General features: G+C 42.5%; 1 protein-coding gene across 1 annotated transcript in view; it reads left to right on the top strand.

Moving 5' to 3' along the window:
* The window catches only part of LOC124607324 (acetylcholinesterase-like), an 82,437-nt gene that overhangs the window by 13,929 nt on the left and 43,971 nt on the right, over positions 1 to 24,537 (top strand). Inside the window, exon 3 of the mRNA XM_047139625.1 lies at positions 10,676 to 10,952. Coding sequence (XP_046995581.1) covers positions 10,676 to 10,952 — 277 coding nt within the window. The remainder of the gene's footprint in view (positions 1 to 10,675; positions 10,953 to 24,537) is intronic.

The raw sequence follows: 24,537 nt of genomic DNA, 5'->3' as shown, positions 1-24,537 counted from the left end.
CGAATCATTCAACGAAACCGTTAGATTTATTAGCTTACCTTTTTACATTAAGGTGTATGATGCACGTTAGTTTTTGATACCAAAGGAATCATCGATATGGGCTTTCGGAGCCGAAGACCATCTCGTGTAACCTTGATGACTGCAGGACACAAAGCTTTACGCCTCGCCTGGGCCCGTCAATACCGACATTGGATGTTGGTGACTGGAAACATGTTGCCTGATCCGAAGACTCTCGTTTCAAATTGTAGCGAGCGTATAGACGTGCACGGGCATGGAGACAACCTCATGAATCCATGGATCCTGCATGTCAGCAGTGGACGGTTCAAGCTGGTGGAGGCTCTGTAGTGGTGTGGGGCGTGTGCAGCTGGAGTGATATGGGACTTCTGATACATCTAGGTGTGACTGTGACAGGTGACACGTACATAAGCATTCTGTCTTATCACCTGCATCTATTCATGTCTATTGTGCATTCCGACGGACTTGGGCAATTGCAGCACGACAATGCGACACCCCTGCACGTCCAGAATTGCTGCAGAGTGGCTCCAGGAACACTCTTCTGAGTTTGAACACTTCCACTGGAGAGCAAACTCCCCAGGCATGAACATAATTGAGCATATCTGGGACGCCTTGCAGCGTGCTGTTCAGAAGAGATCTCCACTCACTGATACTCTTAAGGATTTATGGACAGCCCTGCAGGATTCAGGACGTGAATTCCCTTCATTGCTACTTTAGACGCTAGTCGAGTCCATGCCACGTCGTGTTGCGGCACTTCCGTGTGCTCGCGGGGCCGTACACGATATTAAGCAAGTGTACCAGTTTCTTTGGCTCTCCAGTGATGTTGGATTTGCTACTTCGTTGTACATTTTTGCGACAGTGAAAATATAGATGAATATGACAAGGTTTTCAAAAGACGAAGCTTGTGAATCGTCTGAACAAAGACTTCAAAGAAGCTTTCACTCCGGGTGAAGGAGTTTGTACCGATGAAACAATGGTTTCATTTCGTGGAAATTTATGCTTTCGCCAGTTCGTTTCTGGAAAACGTTTTAAATACGGACAGAAATTATCCAAAGTGGGTGCTGTAGGCGGATATACACTACGTGATCAATAGTATCCAGACACCTGCCTGAAAATGACTGACAAGTTCGAGACGCCCTCCATCCGTAATGCTGGAATTCAGTATGGTGTTGGCCCACCCTTAGCCTTGATGAGAGTTTCCACTCTCGCAGGCATACGCTCAAGCAGGTGTGTGTGTGTGTGTGTGTGTGTGTATGTGTGTGTGTGAATTCCTAAGGGACCAAACTGCTGAGGTCATCGCTTCCTAAACCTACACACTACTTAAATTAACTTAAACTCACTTATCCTAAGAACAACACACAGACCCATGCCCGAGGAAGGACTCGAAGCTCCGGCGGGATGGGGCTGCGCAATCCATGACTCTGCGCATCAAACCGCGTGGCCACTCCTCCTCATACAGTTGCTGGGCGGTTTCTTGGGGAATGGCAGCCCTTTCTTCACGGAGTGCTGCTCTAAGGAGATGTATCAATGTCGGTTGGTGAGGCCTGACAACAAGTCGGTGTTCCTAAACATCCCAAAGGTGTTCTATAGGATCCAGGTCAGGACTCTGTGCAGGCCAGTTCATTACAGGAATGATACTGTGACCACTCCGCCACAGGCCGTGCATTATGAACAGATGCTCGACGGTGTCGAAAGATGCAGTCGCCATCGCCGAATTGCTCTTCAACAGTGGGAAGCAAGAAGGTGCTTAAAACATTAATGTAGGCCTGTGCTGTGATGGTGCGACCACACCATAACACCATCGCCTCTGAATTTTACTGTTGGCACTACACATGCTGGCAGATGACGTTCACCGGGCATTCGCCATACCCACACCCTGCCACCGGTTCGTCACATTGTGTACCGTGATTCGTCACTCCACTGTTCAGTCGTCCTATGTTTACGCTCCTCACACCAAACGAGGCGTCGTTTGACATTTATCGGCGCGATGTGTGGCTTATGAGCAAGCCCTCGGCCATGTTTCTCACCTCCCGTCTAACTGTCGTAGTACTTGCAGTGGATCCTGATGTAGTTTCGAATTCCTTTGTGATGCTATGGATAGATGTTTGCCTATTACAAATTACGACCCTCTTCAACTGTCGGCGGTCTCTGTCAGTGAACAGACGATGTCGACCTGTACGCTTTTGTGCTGTACGTGTCTATTCACATCTAGGGATGTTTAGGAGTGTGGAAATCTCGCGTACAGACGTATGGCAACTGACTCCCAATTAACTGACCACGTTCGGAGTCCGTGAGCTCCGCGACTTGACCCATTCTGCTCTCTCACGATGTTTAATGACTGCTGAGGTCGCTGATATGGAGTACCTGGCAGTAGGTGGCAGCACAATGCACCTAATATGAAAAACGTATGTTTTGGGGGGTTTCCTGATACTTTTGATCACACAGTGTGTTTGGAATGTCAAAATGTACGGTGGAAAAGAAGTTAATGTTATAAGCGTAACAACAAATGTTTTAGAGTTAATGGAATCGCTTCTGAATTCTGGGAGGACATTATTTGAGGATACCTTATACACTTGGGAACACTCCGCGGAAACAGAATGGGTAATCCAAAAACTATTATCAGAAAAAATAATGGAGAAAGGGGAAATGGCGGATGCGAACAGCAACAAAAGATGGGTATCCGTAAGTGGCGTGCATTGCAGTCAAGCTCATGCTTGAGGAAGTCACTGAAGTGGTACCGTAAAGCGCCTTTGAATGATTATTCAATAGCACTTTTGTAAATGATGGTACTTTGTGTGTTCAGATTACAAAGTGAAAAATGGGTATCAATGCTTTCCATGAGGCTACTGCTAATGAATTACTCGGGACTGGCGATGTTCAGGGGATCACGAACTGGTTGTAACTGCAGAGAGACCACTTTGTTAACAACTGTTAGCACAAACTCTCAAAAGCAAGTGGGTGAAACGATGCTATCAAATACATCAAGCTGGTGTCACTGAAATGCCAAATTTGTTCTCAGAGTTTCATGCACAAATGTGTGATAATGTCAGTTTTCTATTTTGATAATCAACGAAATTATGCCGGCCGTTGTGGCAGAGTGGTTCTAGGTGCTTCAGTCTGGAACCGCGTGACCGCTACGGTCGCAGGTTCGAATCCTGCCTCAGGCATGTATGTGTGTGATGTCCTTAGGTTAGTTAGGTTTAAGTAGTTCTAAGTTCTAGGGGACTGATGACCTCAGATGTTAAGTCCCATAGTGCTCAGAGCCATTTGAACCATTTGAAGGAAACATTATTTAAACTCTACAAAGTAATATTGTTCGTTAGTCTGATGCTGTATGCTAGAAATGTTGAAAAGGAACATGTGATTAACTACGACGAATTGAATCATCAGCGATAAAATTCCTCCACTTCGTAGCGGATATTCATTGTTGGACCACTAGAGAAATGATGATATTAGAGAACTAAAAGTTGAACCTATTACAGCTACAACTGAAAAAGACCGACCGAACTGAGAAGACCATATGTCTAACGAATGCATAACTAAAGCGGCAGTACAATGTAGCCCAACCGGCGAGATACGTAGGACGTTTCTTAAAACAGATGCCATGAATAGCTCTGAGGCGAAACATTCCAAAAGACCCAATCCTTGAAGACGATGATGATAAATGTAACATCTGAAACAACATGTGTCGGTATGAACTCACTCTTTGATGGCGAGCGGCATGGATTTGTTGCAAGTAATAATTCCAGTAAACTATTTACGTTCCTTGGAAACGTATATTTAGGTAGGTGGGATGACAAGTTTTGTGACTGACGACTGACTGATTATTTCACAGGAAAGTTTAAGTTGCCACCAACCATCCGAATTAATGTTTTTCCCATTTTACCGTCACTGCGACTGAAGTTCTGCACTAGCAGCACGGTGAAAAACTTTAAAAAGGGACATTTTTCGGTCTACAGCATTGTAGATGGCGTATAAGTTGTACCAGCCGTTCATGTGAACGTCCACAGGTCACGAAAGTCGTGAGAATCAAGTGGGTGGCTACGTGACAGTTGGTTGTGTAAGATCAGGCCGGTGAGAAGAGTGAAAGTGGAGAAAGAGGCAGAGTGACGGAAAGGAGCTGCCGAGTATGGACTTCTCCCTGAACACTACGGGTATAAAGTTAATGGATTTCTTGGTGGTTCAACAGGTCTGCAAGGAATACTGTATCAGCTGCAGAAATGAATACGGTCCTGAAAATATCCTAATTGACAGGTTCCGGAGACGAATGTTACATCTTGACATCGAGCAAACGTTGCAAAGGGAACTGAAATCAAGGGACGTTTGGAATCTGGTACCTTGCTTAAGGGCACTGCTCACAGAGGAACATTATAACTTGCAGTGATCGAAATTTTATGCAATATATTGAGTTTACTTTGAGTTCAGGATTTGAGTATGAAACAAAATGTAACACAGTACCTTAAACTGCACTTATGTACGGCATTTGCATGTTAAACAGCATGAATCACAATATCTTATAAAGCTCCAAAAATTTGAAAATTACGCAGTTAGGAGCGACAGCCACAAGACTGTAAATGGAATTAGTCACAAACATTTACTTTTATAAACAAAAGTGCTTTTCGACTAAGGCTCTCCAAGTACTATTTATAAATTGCTATCATAAGTAAAAAGGAAATAATCATTTGCCCATCAGCAACAAATTTCTCGTGGTTGTAGCAGGGCTTTCAGTGTTGTTGCTATGATATGACAGCCTCACATGAATAAGAAGGCTTTCAAGCAGGCAATAGTTGAGCTACTCCTGGAGAGACTGGAGGCGTCCTCGAGCAGGCAAGCTGTGTCTTGTGGCAGTATGAAGGCAGTGGATGGATGTTCTTTGGTCGTCGGGCCCCGTCTACCAAAGTCCGGCGGCAGGAATGTAGTGGGTCCGCTTTTGCTCCCACTATTCCCTCAGCAAGAAGCCACTTACAGACTTTGAAAGTATTTCTAACAAGCTTTTCTTCCCTTGGCAAAATGCACGTCACATATCTGACATCGGCGGCCACATCCTCTGGGAGTGTCCAGCTGTCTACTCTGTCCCTGCATTTGATAACGTCTCCTTTTTGGCAGTCTGATAATGTGGATCTGTGCCCCTTCAACACTTCTCAATAGCAGAGACCGCTCACTGTGCTCCAAAGATTTTTATTCCACTGGCACACAATAGCGGCAGTGTGGAAGCCATGGGGTCTTTCACATGTGGGCAAGTGTGCCCCACAGGTGGTGGCGGAGCCACTTATTCAGGGGTCGATCAGCTGTTTGTCTTACACTGAAGAGAGAGTGTCTAGAGGGGGGCAGCCAGGGTTCTGTAGAGGCTAGATCCCTTCATAACGACCATATTATATTCGTGACATGACATCCAGAGACGAAAACGTTACGTTTCTCCCGACTTAAAAGACGGAAATCTCAACTGTACCCAAATTTCTTCCATAAAACTGGCAGTAGCCCACACAAAAAGGTCTTACACTGTCTTTCTATGACCCATTCACATTCAAATAGTTGCACTCCATGTTTGTCCCGTAGTGATCAAAATCTGTATTTAATGTCCCCAACACTGGGCGTCTCTTAATACTTGTACAATCATAAAAATTGCATCTCAGTGGCTATACAAGGGGTTGTCCATTCATAGTGCATTGTTGCCAGATATCCCTCATCCCCTCCCCTCTCTTCCTCAGCCTTCCCCCACAACATCATGCAATGTTACCAGATTTCTGACAAAGGTCAATTTCTCCATTGTATAAAATGGCGGAAAATTCAAATTTTGTTGGGAAATTCAAAAACAGGCCAATTATGCCACCCATATGATGTCACCTAGGAAGCAGGGCTGTTGTCTTAACTATAAATAGGTAGCAAAAAATGCAAGATGATGTATTGCCATACTAGAATCAAAGAGAGGGATACTGGCCCAGCTTGCACTGTGGCCCAATTATCCCCTGAGACAAAGAATGTCTGTTTGCCCTATAGGCCAAAGTCTGCGATTTTGGAACAAAGTGCAAGGTCACCCCTATCTCCTCTGTATCAGTTCTAGAACAAAGGGTATTTGTTTCCCTTGCAGGTGCAGGCCTATGTGCTAGACAGAAGAGGCCAGTCTCAACCTGAAGAAGTTTTTCATCATATAGGTAGTAACCAGTCTGCTGAAGTGCTTTCAGTGATATGAGAACAGGGTTTCCCAAACTATTAATCATTCATACGTTTAGGGACCTGCAGTCATGATTGTCACACCATGGTCACCAGGTTCTACCTTGACATTCTCACCGCTCGCTCCAAGTTGAGGTCCAGCTATCCAAAGCTTAAAGCAACCCCCCAACTCCCCTGCTGCCGAAGTATAAACATTTAAGTCTCCTGTGATGTAACCGTACGTTGGATCCTACATTTAAGTCCACCTATGCTACGCTTAAACTACTGCCGGGAATAAGATAGTAAAAATGTTGTACCTTTATTTAAATGAACACCTCACTATAGAGTGGCCCCTTTGCATGATGGCAAATTTCATGACTGCCAGACCAGTCAAGAAATCCTTGATTATTGACTGCCTTGTGAGAATAAATTTGCTGCCCTTACGACGCAACACCGTGTCAAGTGTATTCTTTGTTTCCTCGACGCACGATGTGCAGCATACTTCACGGTGTAATCCGACAAAATCCTAATATTCCTAAGGGATGTATGGAGTTGTGTATCTGCAGATAGGAATTAGAAATTCTGATTGTCTCAAAGATGGCGAATGAATTATCTACGCCACAGTTTGAGAACTTGCATAGTTGCAGTTTTCAAGACAATGAAAATTGTTGATTAAGAAATGCACTTGTGCTACTGATGCCAAGAAAATGACAACGAATAGGGATTCAGTGGTAAGTATTCCTTTGAGCGACGGTGCAGAGAAGCGAATCTGTATTTTGTAGACGTGGCTGCCACATATATAGGAAGAGAATTTCCTATCATGTAAAAGACATTCAGTTTCTTTGACGGCTTGCTATCACTTGTTTATGCTTTTGTGTTGGATGAGCAAGTTGGTTGCTTAAATGAAGAATGACCAACACTTTATTAAAAAATTTTTTGTGACTGCTGGGAAGTTGGAAGTTTGTGATGACTGATTCGCTGAATAAAAGATAGTTATAGCGTTAAGTTCGACGAGAAGTGTAGAAGAACAGGGATCGTTCATGACTGGAAAGATTTGAGCACCGCAATTCTGGTGCAATGAATAGGAAGGGAACCGAAGTGTAAGTGGCTAGTGTACACTCATTAGTTTCGCGAAATTTTGAGTTCTGAGCATTCAAATGATTATGTAACAACCGGAAAGCTAGAATCGAGAGAGTTTCTTGTAAAGACAAGATAAATATTTCACTAAGGAAAGCGCTTTTCTTTTCCTCTGTACAATCCAAATTGATGTAGCTAACACGGTGTAGAGGGACGTCTTTGTTTTCCTGATTCTTTGGAACAATTTAATGGCATCTTCTGAGGGAGGGAGAAAAAATTGAAATATTTATTATATTTTACGGGTTTAAATGTAATAAACTTGAACTCACTCCTTTCTGTTTACTTTTTGGTAAATCACTGACCACATAAGCATGGACTAATGGTAATTTTAACCTCTGTCAGGTAACACAGTGGGTCTTGAGGGTTACAGGGCTCTGCAGTGGCGATCGTGAGCAGCTCAGCCGTACTTTTTTCTCATATCACACAAAACTGTCACGCAAGGGTAGCTGCACACCGTGAGAGTCTGAAATGGACATTGAAATGTACGTAATTAGTGGCTCTCCCCCACATTGTTAGTAGAGGCCACTCCAGCAACCAGTATAAAAAGAAACACCCTTACGGGCGTGCCATGAAGAACAGGCACTGTCACATGTTACGTTAGAAAACAGAAGAGTAGGTAGGTGTATGTAAGTGATTGGACTGGCATTAGAGTTCAACTGGATAGTGAGAAATTCAGAATTGAAAGATAAATTAGGTAAGAAAATTTAGCGCCACAAAAACTATTCAAAGCATTCATGATATATGTTTTCACATCCTTAACACGGGAAAGTAAAAGACGACTACTAGTTAATGGAAGGTATCTGAAGAAGAGAAATTTGTTAACATCCAGTATTGATTTAAGTGTCAGGAAGTCATTTCTGAAAGTATTCGTATGGAGTGTAGCCATGTATGGAAGTGAAACGATAAATAGTTTGGACAAGAAGAGAATAGAAGCTTTCGAAATGTGGTGCTACAGAAGAATGCTGAAGATTAGATGGGTAGATCACATAACTAATGAGGAGTTATTGAATAGGATTGGGGAGAAGTGAAGTTTGTGGCACAACTTGGCCAGAAGAAGGGATCGGTTGGTAGGACATGTTCTGAGGCATCAAGGGATCACCAATTTAGTATTGGAGGGCAGCGTGGAGGGTAAAAATCGTAGAGGGAGACCAAGAGATGAATACACTAAGCAGATTCAGAAGGATGTAGGTTGCAGTAGGTACTGGGAGATGAAAAAGCTTGCACAGGATAGAGTAGCATGGAGAGCTGCATCAAACCAGTCTCAGGACTGAAGACCACAACAACAAACAATCTGAACATCTTAGTTTTACTGATGACGCTGTACTTTTTGCCTTCAGCGCAGAAGAAGTTCAGCAACGAACGCAAGCTAACAAAACTATTCTGAAAATAGGCTTCGATACTACTTACCATAAAACGTAAATAATGTGTAAAAGGCGATAAAAATTTTTCCGTTTGACGGCGTTAATGCACCGTATATGCAATGTAACGCGACTCCAATGCGTATATATAAGCACATACATGCAGGAAAGATATTAATGTGGATGCCTGTCTTTCCGACGTGCGTGTTATAAATGCGAAAACGTGAAATATGACGTCTTTATTAATAAATGCGTCCAAACAGGACCAAATTCCTGTTATTCTTCTCTTACAGTTAGTTAGCGAAGGACAAACACCGGTAGACATCCATCACATGTTGAAGGAAGCCACCGTTGTGGAATGGTACAACAAGCTTCGTGCTGGTTGTGATTCAACACAAGACGCCGGTCGATCGGGGGGGGGGGGGGGGCGGGGGGGGGGGGCAGTCTGATCCATTACCGATAGCAACAAGCCGGCCTTTGACGATGCTGTGATGTTATCCATCGTCCTCTCATTCCAACTATCTTCCAGACAGCTGATGTCCTCTCTGTTCGCTGATGACCGGGACTCACTGCTTACTGATTTCAAGGTACCTGGTGTCTGCATGAATGGAGAACTGCACTGAGAAACACCGGAGAGATTACGGCGTGCAATTAAGGCTAAACGTCAGGGAAAACAGCGCCAAGGGCAGCTGATGCTTGATGATGATGCACCTCCCCAAATCGCAAATGTCGTAATGGAGAACTTACGCCAACTTAAGAGGGAGACACTCGAGCGCCAGCCCTACGGTCCTCATCCCCCCCCCCCCCCCCCCCCCCCCCCCGTACGATTATCACGCCTTCGGTCCCTTAAGAAGTGTCCTGAAGGGTCGACGATTCTCGTTGGATTAGGATGTGCAGGAATAAGTTGCACGGTGTTTTATGAAACGGGTATCTTCGCTCTGCTGCGTCAGTTCGATGAATGTCTCAGTGCTCAAGGTAATTTTGCCTGATTAACATACCGCTTCTGGACTGTACGATCTTCGAGGGAAACTTTTTGATCATTCCTTCTTTTAACCAACGTATAGAAATGAACGTGGTACAAATTAACAGTGAAATCATGGGATCGGGTGACATGTTCCGATTGTGATAGACGATTACTGAACAGAAAGGAATAGAAGTAAGAAGAATTTAACGGGTGTGCAATGCTTTGGTAAACTAAGTGGGGCTGTTACTTGTGATCCTCCAGTATGTAGACGAAGGAAACCTTATAATCAGTTTAGTTACAAGTTGTGAGTTAACCACGTGAGACGTGGAATTTTAATGTGCAGAGCAGTTGAGGGTTGTTTAGCGAGCAAAGAGGCGATGCCGGGGATTAATACAGGGAAAAAGAAAGGAAATAAATGGGCTGGGGAATGGACTAGAGTGGGGAACGAAATGCAAATGGCAAATGTAGCCAGAAGAACTGATGATAGCTGGATTCCAAGAGATAGGAAAAGACTAAGACGACAGCCTAATGTAAAATGGGTGGACGATATTACAAAACTTGTATAAGTACTTTTAAAGACCGTAATTCATCGAAAAGTCTATAGGTTGCCCTTAACAACCAGAGGTTGCAAAGTAGTTAATGATGATATTATACAGGGTGTTTCGGAACCTCACTGACAAACTGTGAGAAACGAGAGGCATACCAAGAGGCTCATTTTCGATTAAGGAACATATTGCTCTCAGTCCGTCATTTAAGCCCTCTGGATATCATATGGCTGATGCTGATGATAACGATGAATGATAATAACTAAATTCGTCATGTCTATAAGCACTATCGAACTAAATATCAACAAAAAGTATATATATATATATATATATATATATATATATATATATATATATATATATATATATATATATATATAAAACAATGGCTACCATTATCAGCAAAAACACCCCAGTGGTACAAGAAAGTAGCGACTATGAACAATGTCAGTATAATTGTCATCGAGTTTCTTCTCATATTTCAACCAGAAACTGATTTCTGTCAGGCGCCACGACCAGTAGCGGCCTGGGAGGGCGTGTTCAACGCCACAGAATACGGCAGCGACTGCGTGCAAGAGGACGGCACCGGATCTGAGGACTGCCTCTACCTGAACGTGTACGTGCCCGGCGTTCCGGAGGAGGGCGCAGGGCTGCCCGTCATGTTCTGGGTGCACGGCGGAGGCTTCTCACACGGCAGCGGTGCAGGTCTAAAGTTCGGGCCTGATTTTCTCGTCTCGTATGGAGTCATACTGGTCACTGTCAACTACCGATTGGGTCCGCTCGGTAAGTACGTGTAACAAAAGTAAAGATGGCAAATAGCCCTGCGATTTAAGTAAAAAATAAAATACACTGACGAAAAAAATCGCAGCATCAAGAAAGAATTGTGCGACATAACCGAAAGTTGGTAAGCGTGTTTGTACATCTAAAAGATGATGTCTATTCAGATTTCGCAGCAGTCGTGTACGGATGGTGCTAGCCACGCCGCCACGAGGATGCAAATCAGGTTTGTTTTAAATACAAGCTATAACTCAGACGGTCATACGCGTTGCTTACCTATGAAATTGAACGTGATGATTTGATGTCAGTCAAGAACGGTTTTAAGGCGACAAAGACGCCATTGTCAGTACCTTACTGAGTTTGAATGAAGTCGTGTAACAGAGCTACAAGAATCTGGATGTTCCCTTTGCGATACTGCAGAAAGATCTGGCAGGAATGTAGTCACTGTACATGATTGCTGGCAGCGGTGGTCACGAGAATGTACGGTGACAAGATGAGCGGCTTCTGGACGGTCATGCGTCACTACCGAGAGGGAAGACAATCGTCTACGGCTTATGACTCTGGCGCATCCTACTGCATATTCAGCAGCATTTGGAGTAGCAGTTTGCGAACTGTTACAAATCTCTTACTTCAGGCACAGGTCCGGGCAAGACACCGTGTAGCGTGCATTCCACTGACCAAAAAATACCGCCGTTTGTGACCTCAATTGTGTCAAGTAAGAGCTCATTGGAAGGCAGCGAGGGAGGCAGTTACGTTTTCTGACAAAACTGGTTCTGCTACGGTACCATTAACTGACGTGTGTTAGTCAGAAGCAGGCCAGCTGAGGGCCTGCAACCAACCTGTCTGCATGCTAGACACTCTGGACCTACACCTGAAGTCATCCTAGGGGTACGATTTCCTATAACAGCAGGGGTACTCTTGTGGCTGTCTCACACACCCTGACTGGAAATACGAACGTCAATATGGTGATTGGAGCTGTTGAGCTGCCATTCATGATCTGCAATATTGATCGATCAAGTGCAGCAGGCATGGAACTCCATCCCACAAACTGACATCCGGCATCTGCACAACACAATTAATGGACGTTTGCATGCTTGCATTCAACACTATGGTGTTTACACTGGTTATTAATGCATCAACAATTCACATTTGCAATGGCTTATCTTGCACGTACAATGAGCTATGTTCTTGCACTTAAATAATTTACCTAGAAAATGTATTCCAATAATTTCATTACTCTACACTAAGTAGTAGTAGTAGCTTTATTCATCCGTAGATCTCTTTTTACAATGATTTAGGACATGTCAGAGTATTTACAAATTTAGATCAATTTAAAATAAGCTAATTCTTATAGCATATATTTACAGACTTCTAGTTAGAGACAATCATTAGATTTACTCCTGATATACAATACTATTTTTTTACAAGTGGCTTATTACATAATGTAACGCCACATTATTCACTCATATCTCATTATCAGTCACAGCACACACTATACACACATTGTTTCATAACACTTCACTCACTACACACACACACACACACACACACACACACACACACACACACACGCACACTAGTGACCTCTGGGCCATTTTCTGTACCGCAACTTCCCATTTGCTATTCTGAAAAACTTATTCAGCATCCCTCCATAATGAGTGTGATGTTGAGCTCAGAAAGAGGAAGAGGTATTGGTACTGTGCTACGCATAGCTTGGGGGTAATTATTTCTTGAAAGGAAAAAAGAAGGAAAAAAGAAGGTGTTATATGGAATGTTGTATGTTTTATAATCATTATTATTATTATTTATTTGTATAGCATTTGTATCAAACCCCTACTTTTGTTTTAGCTACGTAATACTTCAATGTATAAAATGTGTGGCCTAACAGGTACTTTTTAGCTGCCTTTTTAAATAAGTGTATCTTGGCAATTTCTTTAATCTCTTTTGGTAATTTATTTTAGAGTTTTATTCCATGGTAGAAAATGCTGTTTTGGTTTTACGTTTATTTTTTCTTGCTAAATGTAAGTTGGGTCTATCTCTTGTTGCATGGTTATGGACAGAACTGCTGTGCAGTGATTACCAAAGTTATTTTTGATGTGTAGAACTGACTGGTAAATGCATTTGCATGGAGCAGTTAAAATCCCCAATGTTCTGAACAGATCTTTATATTGAGCTCGACTAGTATTTTTGATTATTATTCTTATGGCTCCTTTCTGGCGTTCATATTTTGTGCATTTGTTCCCCAAAAAAGAATTCCGTAGCTAACAACTGAGTGTACATATGAATAATATGTAACTAAAAGACACTGCCTGTTACACATTGATGATAGGATTCTAAGGGCATAACATGCTGATGCCATTCTGTTTGCAAGTACCTTTGTGTGTTCACACCACTTCGTTTGAGAATCAATATTCATTCCTAGAAATTTTGCATTTGTTACACAGTCTATAGAGATGCCATTTACATTTAATTTAACATTGTCATTTTTCCTCTTTAAACTGAAATTCAGGGCATTAGTTTTCTTTATGTTCAATGCCACTTTATTACTTATTGACCAATAATAAACTTCCTTGAGGGTTTCATTTGCTTTCTCGGCAAGGAGTTCTCTTTTTTTCTCAGTCATTACAATATTGCAGTCATCAGCAAAGAGGATTTTTTCACTATGAGTAACACTACTGGGAAAGTCATTGATGTATATCAGGAACGGTATTGGTCCTTGCGGAACTCCTATATTAATGTATTTTGATTCTGGGAAGTGTTTTACTAAATGTTTAGATCTATTTGAAGTATGTGTTATATCTACTCTTTGTACGCTATCTGTTAAGTGATTGAAACCAGTCATTAGCTACCCCTCTTATTCCTAATGCTTCTAAGTTATTTAATGGAATCTTGTGGTCGACTGTATCAAACGCCTTAGAAAGATCCAAAAAATATGCCTGTGATACACTCATCTTCATCAAGAGTATCAGGTACAACTTTTGTGAATTCTACTATGGCTGACTCCATATTTTTGCCACTTCTGAAACCAAACTGTGATTCGCTTAAAAGATTGTATTTATTCAGGTAATTCATTAATCTCTCTTTCATAATTGCTTCCATTGTTTTTGAGAATACTGACAGCAGGGAAATGGGCCAGTAATTTTCTATGTCTTCTGCATTACCTTTCTTAAGCAAAGGTACAACTCTTGCCTGTTTTAACTGCTCTGGAAATGTCCCTGATGTGAAGGATTCATTTATAATATTTGTCACTGGGTCTTGTATAATCCCTTGCATTGTTTCAGTACACACATTCGTACTTCATCTAAGCCTACTGACGTTTTATTTTTTAGTTTTTGAATTGTTTTACTGACTTCATTCTCTGTGGTTGAAAGTAACATCATTGTATTTAGTGCAACATTATTTAAAGGTGTTATATTTGTTTGGGGGAACTCTTGCTGTAACGTCTCTGCAATACTTGAAAAATGCTCGTTTACATAGTTTGCTAAGTGTTGTGGATCATTTATTAGTTTATCCCCCTCCCTAAGCAGTATGTTATCCTGTGTTGGTTAGCCTCTCCCCGTTCCCTTTTTTATAACATCCCAGACTGCTTTGCTTTTATTCTCTGCATTATATATTACTTTGTCATTAAATGAATTTTTTTGCAGCAATCAGCACCTTCCTATAGATCTGCTTGTACAGATGATAGAAATTTAATAATTCTGGATCACTGCGAGTCTTTTCCATAGAACTGAGGTGTTTAAGTGTTTGGGAGGACTTCTTAATACCTGTAGTTATCCATCTGTTTTGTGAGATGTTGATACAGACATGCATACTTTTCAACGTTCAATTTAAACAATGTGGAGAATTTAGAGAATTTCATATTCACATTGGTTTCCTTATACACTTCATCCCAGCTTTGCTTTTCTAGTTCTTTTAAAAAATCTTTTATTTTCATTCCTGATAGATGTCGTTTGTAGGCTCGTAGTTTAGGGAATGATTCGATGCCTGACTTTACTGTTGTTATTTGACAGAGATTGTCTGATAGTCCGAGATCTTTTACAGATACATCACATTTTTCCCTGTCCATATTTGTGGCCCCATGGTCAATTACTGATGAAGTCGTTGTGGTAACCCTTGTTGTACTATTGATCAATATGGATATTACAAACTTTGACGGATGTTTATGAAGGTGCTGCTGGATTCATTTATGATGTTATGTTGATGTTAATGTCCCCACAAAGAATTATGTTGACCTTTGTACTTGAGACTTTATTTAGAACTTCTGTTAACGTATTGGAAAAAGATCTATACACACACAAAATGATTAATTTCTTGGTGATGTCAAGCCCTGTTAATTCAATAGCTGATATTTCAAAGTGTTTCTCTTCACTTACGGTACTGAGGACATGTCTTGATTTGAACTGTGTTCCTTTTCTGATATAAATGCACGATCCTCCACATCTTGAAGTAGTTCTGCAGTAAGAGTTTGCCTTTTCATACAATGATAATACTACATGTTGGGTTTCTGTGTCTTTACACCAGTACTCAGTAATACAAACTTCTGTGCAAGTCAAAGATTGGAGCTCAACTTGTAATAGTTGTGTTTTATTTTTTATTGATTACATGTTTTGATGGAGGATTGTTAAGTCTGTGAAATGCCCCATGTAACTCTTTCCAATGTTTTGTTCCTTTGTGACATCTGGTTTATGTGATGTTTTAGGTGTTAAAATCTGCCTTTTGAGTAATTGTTTCAGCATTTTTTTAAAGTGCTGGAGATACTCTTTAGGCAGGGAAATCTGTTGTCTGGATTTATCCTTAAAAATATCTACTTTTCCTACCTATGATAACATGTATGGCTCGAGATCCACCTCCTATAGTTTAAGTATTTTCCGTTTGTGTAATATCACAGTAACTAAAATCTAAAACATAGCCCATGATCTCCATGACTCATCGAACAGCTCCGAATTTTCGTGCAGTCTACACACCTCTGCGTTCATCAAGCAAGTTCAACCGGAGCCAACGAATGCTATTCAGTAGTTACACTTTGCACGTGGATTCTTTAAACATAAATAGCATATTAAGTTCCAGAGCCGTTATCCACCAATTCCGATCGACGCGTTTCTCAGGCTCGGCTACAATGACGTTATATCGCGCTTTCGATTACATGTCGAAACAATGTGGATAATATCCACTGCGACTATCGATGTACATCCCAATACATTTCCGTGAGACAAAGAGAACAGGAAAGGTAAGAGCATCTGTGTTGTCTGTTCATCAGTGTTTCGTAACAGTTACAGAGGGAGTGTGAGCATAAATTAAATCAGTGCAACCATCAGGTTCGTAGCCTACTTTAATTGACTATATATGTGCTTCACAACCCGCGTTAGAAGTACAAGGGTGTGCTGGGAAGTAATGCCTCCGAAATTTTTATGTGAAAACTCTTAAAACATCTTATTAATTTATGAACATCGTCACGCTGGCGCACAAACAAATTTTTCCCAACGGGAGAGCAGTTTGTTGATACCGTCCCTATTGAATATTTGACTTTGTTGACGGGGTCGCAAACTTACTTCTGCACCACTTTATCACTATCAAGGTTAAGTCCTCGAAGGTCTTCTTTAGGTTTTGGAACGAGACTAAATTCGGATGCGACCAAGTTGCGTCTCTATGGGGAATGGTCTATGACAGTGAACCAAAGGCGTCAGGTTGTTGCAGAAACCGTACTGCTCGCCTGTGGTCTGGAATTGTCTTGCTGAAGGAGGGGAAGCTCCATCAGCGGACGAACACTTCGAATTCGAAACTCGGTAGCAGCACGCTGTTTCTTAGGAACCAAACAGTTACGTTACACAACGTAATGTTACACGCTACATTTCGGAGATCTGTATCGGCAGAGGCTTGCAAATATAAAGACATGAAGTATAATGTTAATAACATTTGTTTTATTTAAACATGTATAATCTTTTACACCCTCTACAGCTCCCTCTATTATCATGGGAGTTACCGCCTGATGTCTTAACAGATCTCCTATCATCCTGTCGCTTGTTCTTGTCAGTGTTTTCCATATATTCCTTTCCTTGCCGATTCTACGCAGAACCTCCTTATCCCTATCGATACCAGTCTATCAACTTTTCAACATTCTTCTGTAGCGGCACATCTAAAACGCTTCATTTCTCTTCTGTTCCGGTATTCCCACAGTCCATGTTTCACTAACATTGAATGCTGTGCTCCAGACGTAAGTTCTCATAAATTTCTTCCTCAAATTAAGGCCTATGTTTGACACTAGCAGACTTCTCTCAGCCAGTAGTGCCATTTTTAATGGCACTCGTCTGCTTTTTACGTCCTCCTTGCTTCTTCCAGCATGGGTTATTTTGCTGCCTAGATAGCAGAATTCCTTGACACCGTCCACTTCGTGTTCCTCAATTCAGATATTAGGTTTGGCGCTGTTATCATGTCTGCTACTTTTCATTACTTTGGTTTTTCTTCCGTTTACTCTCCATCCATTTCCTGCACCCATTAGACTACTGGCTCGAAATGGCTCTGAGCACTATGAGACTTAACATCTTTGGTCATCAGTCCCCTAGAACTTATAACTACTTAAACCTAGCTAACCTAAGGACATCACACACATCCATGGCCGAAGCAGGATTCGAACCTGCGACCGTAGCAGTCCCGCGGTTCCGGACTGTAGCGCCTAGAACCGCACGGCCACCGCGACCGGCCCCATTAGACTACTGATTCCATTCAACAGATCCTTTAAATCTTCATCATTTTCTCTGAGGATAGCAATGCCGACAGCGAATCTTATCACTGAAATTCTGTGACCTTGAATTTTAATCCCTTTCTTGAATTTTTGTTTTATTTCCTTCACAAATTCTTCGATTTATAGATTGAACAGTGAGGGCAAAAGACTACTCCCCGGCCTTACACCCTTTTTAGTCCGAGTACATTCTGATTCTAATACTGGATCCTCTATCTCTTCCCTTTCGATTCCTATTTCATTTTCTATCACTTTGTCAGGGAAGTCCTTCCGCTCATAACTTCAATATACTCTTTCCACTTATCCACTCTCTCCTCTGCCTGTAACAGTAGAATACACAATGCACAGCATAACCCCCACTACGTTCTTAATGTTACCGCCATTGTTTTTAATTTCACCGAAGGTGTTTGAGCTTTCTATATGCTGAGTCAGTGCTCCCGACAATCATTTACTTTTCACTTTCTTCCCATTTTTCAACGACCACTTCGGCTTAGCTTCCCTGCTCTTTCTATTTCTTTCATTCTTAAAGGACTTCTATCTCCATATTCTTCAATTTCCCTGAACAATTATGTACTTCCTTCTTTTGTCGATCAGCTGATGTATTTCTTCTCTTACCCGTGGTTTCTTCGTTGTTAACCTCCTTGTAAATGTGCTTATCTTTCCCATTTCTGTGATGACGCGTTTTAGAGGTATCCATTCCTCTTCAAGCGAACTGCCTATTGAGCTATTCATTATTGCAGTATCTACATCCTCAGGGAAATTAAAGCTTGTGTCTTCATTCCTTAGTACTTCCATTTACCACTTTATTGCGCCCTGTTTTTTCCTGAATACTCTCTTAAGCTTCACCCTACTGCTCATCATTACTAAATCGTGATCTAAGTTTACATCTGCTCCTGGGTACACCGTACAACCCTGAGTATGATCTCGGAATCTCTGCCTGACTACGATGTACTATAACTGGAATCTTCTTAACTTCCCCGTTTTATCCAAGCATATTCCATCCTCTTATGATGGTTGAGTATTCGCTGTTATTTGCTAAAATTTATTGCAGAACTCAGTTAGTGTTTCTCCTCGCTCATTCCTATTACCAAGCCCATATTCTCCCGTAACCCACTCTTCTACTCCTTTTCCTATGACCGCATTCAGCCCTCCATGACTATTAGATTACACAAGCCAACGATGGAAAAACTTTTTTGCTGAAAATACCTTATTCTTATGTTTTTAGGGTGGTAAATCCAAATAAAATCTGAATATGATACTTAAAAAACTGTATCACCCACCATTTCTTCAAATTTTACAGCTGAATTAATTAAGTTAAGCGATTTTTTAAAGAATTTAACAGCTTTTATATAGTTAAAATAATTTAAAGCGGAGGTGTAATGAACGTAGATGACGTTGGTAGCAGCGCTGAAAAACGTTTGTTGGCAAAAAAAAATCGATTCTATTTTTGTGTTAACAGATGCTGTTTTGTTTACTGTCAGCCTCACCTCACTTGCCCATTTCCTGTACATGTGCTCAGTACAATCTGTAATCGTGGTTGTATAAACTCTGCTGACAGTTTTTGTTATATTTGTTGTGAATTTACGGTTAAAAACACCAAAGAAACATTACAGATCTTGTGAGAAAGGTTCAACTATCATAATTTTGGTCTAAACTTGGTGATCAAGACAATTCTTGGGCGCCGCATAAGGTATGTTATGTGTGTGTTGAAGATCTGAGAAAATGGTCCGAAAAGGTGAAAAAAGCCTTTAGATTTGCTGTTCCTATGATATGAAGTGAGCCAATAAATCATTCCGATGATTGCTACTTCTGCAGTGTTGATATTACTGGTCATAAGTCGAAAAACAAGAAGGTAATAAGCTACCCTAGCCTTCCGTCCGCCATCCGACCAGTACCGCATGGTGTAGATTTTCCGGTTCCTGAACCACCAGGTGATGTAAATTCTATTCCAAAAGAAGTATTTTCTGATGTACAATGTGATTTAGATGACCAGATGATGATAAATTCCATTGTAATACAGAAAGTCTAGAGCCCACATTGTTTACTCAGACCGAAAAAAATGGTTCAAATGGCTCTGAGCACTATGGGACTCAACTGCTGAGGTCATTAGTCCCCTAGAACTTAGAACTAGTTAAACCTAACTAACCTAAGGACATCACAAACATCCATGCCCGAGGTAGGATTTGAACCTGCGACCGTAGCGATCTTGCGGTTCCAGGCTGCAGGGCCTTTAACCGCACAGCCACTTCACTCAGACCGAACTTACGGGTTTGGTTAGGGATCTTGGCTTAAAAAGCTGAATTGCTTGGCTCTAGATTAAAAGAAAATAACTTAATGGCAGTTGGAATCAGCATATACATGTATAGAAAGAGAGAGCGGCAATTTTCCAAGTTTTTTCAACAAGAAGCTGATTTAGTGTACTGCTCAGGCATTCCCATTCGGATGAACGAGTTTGGTATGGAATACAAAAAGGAAGACTGGAGGCTGTTTATTGATTCATACAAAACTACTTTGAAGGATGTTTTATTATACAGTGGTAACATGTATGCATCTATACCTGTTGGACACTCCGTACATATGAAAGAAACCTATGAAAACCTAAAAATAGTGCGAATTAAAATAGGCTATTCAGCTCATGGTCGGATGATATGTGGCGATCTAAAAGTGACGTGCATGCTCCTTGGTCACCAAGGCGGCTTTACCAAATTTCCAGGATTCTTGTGTAAATGGGATACTAGGGCTAGGGATCAACTGTGGTGCAAAAAGAACTGGCCTGTGAGGGAGGCCTAATGAAACAGTTTGTAAAGGCTTTGCCTAAAGATGGACCATGTTTTAAGTATCTCTGATAAAAGTTTCCACACCTTTCAGAAACTAAACTAAAAGAAGGCGTCTCTGTCGGAACTGGTATTAGAAAATTGTTGTTTGATGTTAACTTTGAAACGACAATGACCTTAAATGAGAAAGAAGCATGGGTATCATTCAAGCAAGTCGTTATAAAGTTCTTAGGACATGAAAAAGACCAGAATATGTTTCTATTATAGATAAAATGTTAAAGAAGTTTAAATTTTAAGATGTTTAATGAGCCTGAAAGTTCACTTTTTGAACAGTCACCTTCATTACTTCCTGGACAATATGGGAGATGTTAGTGAGGAGCAAGGAGAGTGATTTCACCAGGACATTAAAGTGATGGAAAAACTTTACCAAGGCCGTTAGAAATGGTTCAAATGGCTCTGAGCACTTTGGGACTGAACTTCTAAGGTCATCAGTCCCCTAGAACGTAGAACTACTTAAACCTTACTAACCTAAGGACATCACACACATCCATGCCCGAGGCAGGATTCGAACCTGCGACCGTAACGGTCGCGCGGTTCCAGACTGTAGCGCCTAGAACCGCTCGGCCACCCCGGCCGGCGGCCGGTAGAACACCAGCATGTTGGGAGACTACTGTTGGTCACTTCACCGAGAAGTTTAGCAAGCGACTCATCGTACAAAAATCTACACAAGAAGCTCCAAAGAAAAAAGAGAAAGAAAATACAAACCAATTCCAGCTAACAAGTGAAACCTCTATTAACACATATCATTGTTTTAAGTAGCTTACTGTAAATACAAACCATGCTTATATTGCAACAAAGCGTTTCATTAATTTCCCCGTTTGCCGTATAGCATAGGATTTTTATACTATATATAAGAAAAAGCATATTGCTCGAAAACTACAGGTGATACAAAAAACCTAAGGCTAGATTTCGATTCAGCTCATAAAAATCTATAAAGATGAGCTATGGAAATAAAAAAGGTTTTTCAAAAAAATATTTCGTTGACTTGTGTTATTCATCACCCTTTACGTACCACATTTCCGTTCAATATCCCCATATACTATCTCTATCTCTTCATCTTCTGCTTGCGTCGTCGGCATGTATACCTGTCAGTGTTGGTTCTCTGTCGAATCTGACGAGAATAACCCGATCATTGAACTACACAGTAACACACTATCTGCCGTACTCTCCCATTCATAACGTATCCTACTCCTGTTATAATATTTTCAGCTGTTACTTCAATCACCCCTAATATACACAGAGTGAACCTGTACCTTCCCTTTTCAGATTTTCTAGCTTCCTTACCAAATTCATACTTCTGACGCTCCACGCCGCGACCCTTAGAATGTTATTCTTTCTTCGGTTATTCAGTCTTTTTCTCATTGTCTCCTCTCATTTGGCAGGACCCTGCCGGAGATCCGACTGGGGGCTAGTTCGAAATCTTTTGCCAATAGGAGGGACCATCCACACAAATTTTCAACTGCAGGCCACATATTCTGCGGATACACATTATGTGTCTTTAATTAAGTAGTTTACATCGCCTTCTGCGTCCTCATGCCATTGATTATTGCTGATTCTTCCGCCTGTTATGAGCAGTTCTCCACCCAAAGGGCAAGAGAGTGTCCTGAATCTCTGTCCGCTTCTCCGTCAACTTTGGCAAGGCCGTTGGCAGAACGAGAGTGGATTCTTGTGCGGACAGACTTCGGCCATTCGCCGGCCGAAGTGGCCGTGCGGTTCTAGGCGCTGCAGTCTGGAACCGCGAGACCGCTACGGTCGCAGGTTCGAATCCTGCTTCGGGCATGGATGTGTGTGATGTACTTAGGTTAGATAGGTTTAACTAGTTCTAAGTTCTAGGGGACTAATGAGCTCAGAAGTTGAGTCCCATAGTGCTCAGAGCCATATGAGCCAACCATATGAACTTCGGCCATTATTGTTGATGATTTTTACTCAGAATTTAAGCAACGGCGAGGTTCGAACCAGGCCGACGATCTTTAATAGGCGTAATCTCTCTTTAATCATTGAAAATTCGTTTACTGGCGTCCTGTACAATTTTTAAGTGGCAAAAAAATATCAGTTTACGCCCCATCACGCAAAGAACCGTGTACGCATCTACACTCCTGGAAATTGAAATACGAACACCGTGAATTCATTGTCCCAGGAAGGGGAAACTTTATTGACACATTCCTGGGGTCAGATACATCACATGATCACACTGACAGAACCACAGGCACATAGACACAGGCAACAGAGCATGCACAATGTCGGCACTAGTACAGTGTATATCCACCTTTCGCAGCAATGCAGGCTGCTATTCTCCCATGGAGAGGATCGTAGAGATGCTGGATGTAGTCCTGTGGAACGGCTTGCCATGCCATTTCCACCTGGCGCCTCAGTTGGACCAGCGTTCGTGCTGGACGTGCAGACCGCGTGAGACGACGCTTCATCCAGTCCCAAACATGCTCAATGGGGGACAGATCCGGAGATCTTGCTGGCCAGGGTAGTTGACTTACACCTTCTAGAGCACGTTGGGTGGCATGGGATACATGCGGACGTGCATTGTCCTGTTGGAACAGCAAGTTCCCTTGCCGGTCTAGGAATGGTAGAACGATGGGTTCGATGACGGTTTGGATGTACCGTGCACTATTCAGTGTCCCCTCGACGATCACCAGTGGTGTACGGCCAGTGTAGGAGATCGCTCCCCACACCATGATGCCGGGTGTTGGCCCTGTGTGCCTCGGTCGTATGCAGTCCTGATTGTGGCGCTCACCTGCACGGCGCCAAACACGCATACGACCATCATTGGCACCAAGGCAGAAGCGACTCTCATCGCTGAAGACGACACGTCTCCATTCGTCCCTCCATTCACGCCTGTCGCGACACCACTGGAGGCGGGCTGCACGATGTTGGGGCGTGAGCGGAAGACGGCCTAACGGTGTGCGGGACCGTAGCCCAGCTTCATGGAGACGGTTGCGAATAGTCCTCGCCGATACCCCAGGAGCAACAGTGTCCCTAATTTGCTGGGAAGTGGCGGTGCGGTCCCCTACGGCACTGCGTAGGATCCTACGGTCTTGGCGTGCATCCGTGCGTCGCTGCGGTCCGGTCCCAGGTCGACGGGCACGTGCACCTTCCGCCGACCACTGGCGACAACATCGATGTACTGTGGAGACCTCACGCCCCACGTGTTGAGCAATTCGGCGGTACGTCCACCCGGCCTCCCGCATGCCCACTATACGCCCTCGCTCAAAGTCCGTCAACTGCACATACGGTTCACGTCCACGCTGTCGCGGCATGCTACCAGTGTTAAAGACTGCGATGGAGCTCCGTATGCCACGGCAAACTGGCTGACACTGACGGCGGCGGTGCACAAATGCTGCGCAGCTAGCGCCATTCGACGGCCAACACCGCGGTTCCTGGTGTGTCCGCTGTGCCGTGCGTGTGATCATTGCTTGTACAGCCCTCTCGCAGTGTCCGGAGCAAGTATGGTGGGTCTGACACACCGGTGTCAATGTGTTCTTTTTTCCATTTCCAGGAGTGTATATTTGACTCAAGCAAAGCAGGATGCTGAAAGCTGAGTGATCTACTGTTCTATTGCTAAAGTATCTTAATATAAACGAAGCTAATCTGCGTACCATGCTATAGTAGATTTTCGAAAAACGTTTTACTTTATGCATTAAAAATTGGAAAACCACAGGTTTAGGACTTCCATGATTTTTCATCATGCAGCTGTTCTGAAGTGATTGCCACCAACTGGATGTCACATAGACGACTTGCATGTCCACATCCAGTTATCCAACTGGGGAAAGGAGAGCTACTGTGTAAAGTGGAATCAGTGCCACGTTTCGTCTCTGGTGACTGTCCACATCATTGACAGGTGAACAAGTGAGCAAGTCGGGATTCGATCCCACAAGCTCTTCGTTTCCACCCACATGCTCTACTTCTAGACCACCACATCAGGTGTAAATCTGATTATGCTTGCTGTACTCTCGACTCACAGCTGCTCTCTCGAGTTGTGGCGGACTGTTCGCCAGTGGCAATGGCGTCG

Source organism: Schistocerca americana, chromosome 3 (genome assembly GCF_021461395.2).
Source record: "Schistocerca americana isolate TAMUIC-IGC-003095 chromosome 3, iqSchAmer2.1, whole genome shotgun sequence".
NCBI classification, from domain to species: domain Eukaryota; kingdom Metazoa; phylum Arthropoda; class Insecta; order Orthoptera; family Acrididae; genus Schistocerca; species Schistocerca americana.
The sequence above is the reverse complement of the archived record's forward strand: the minus strand, read 5'-3'. Positions and strand labels throughout refer to the sequence as shown.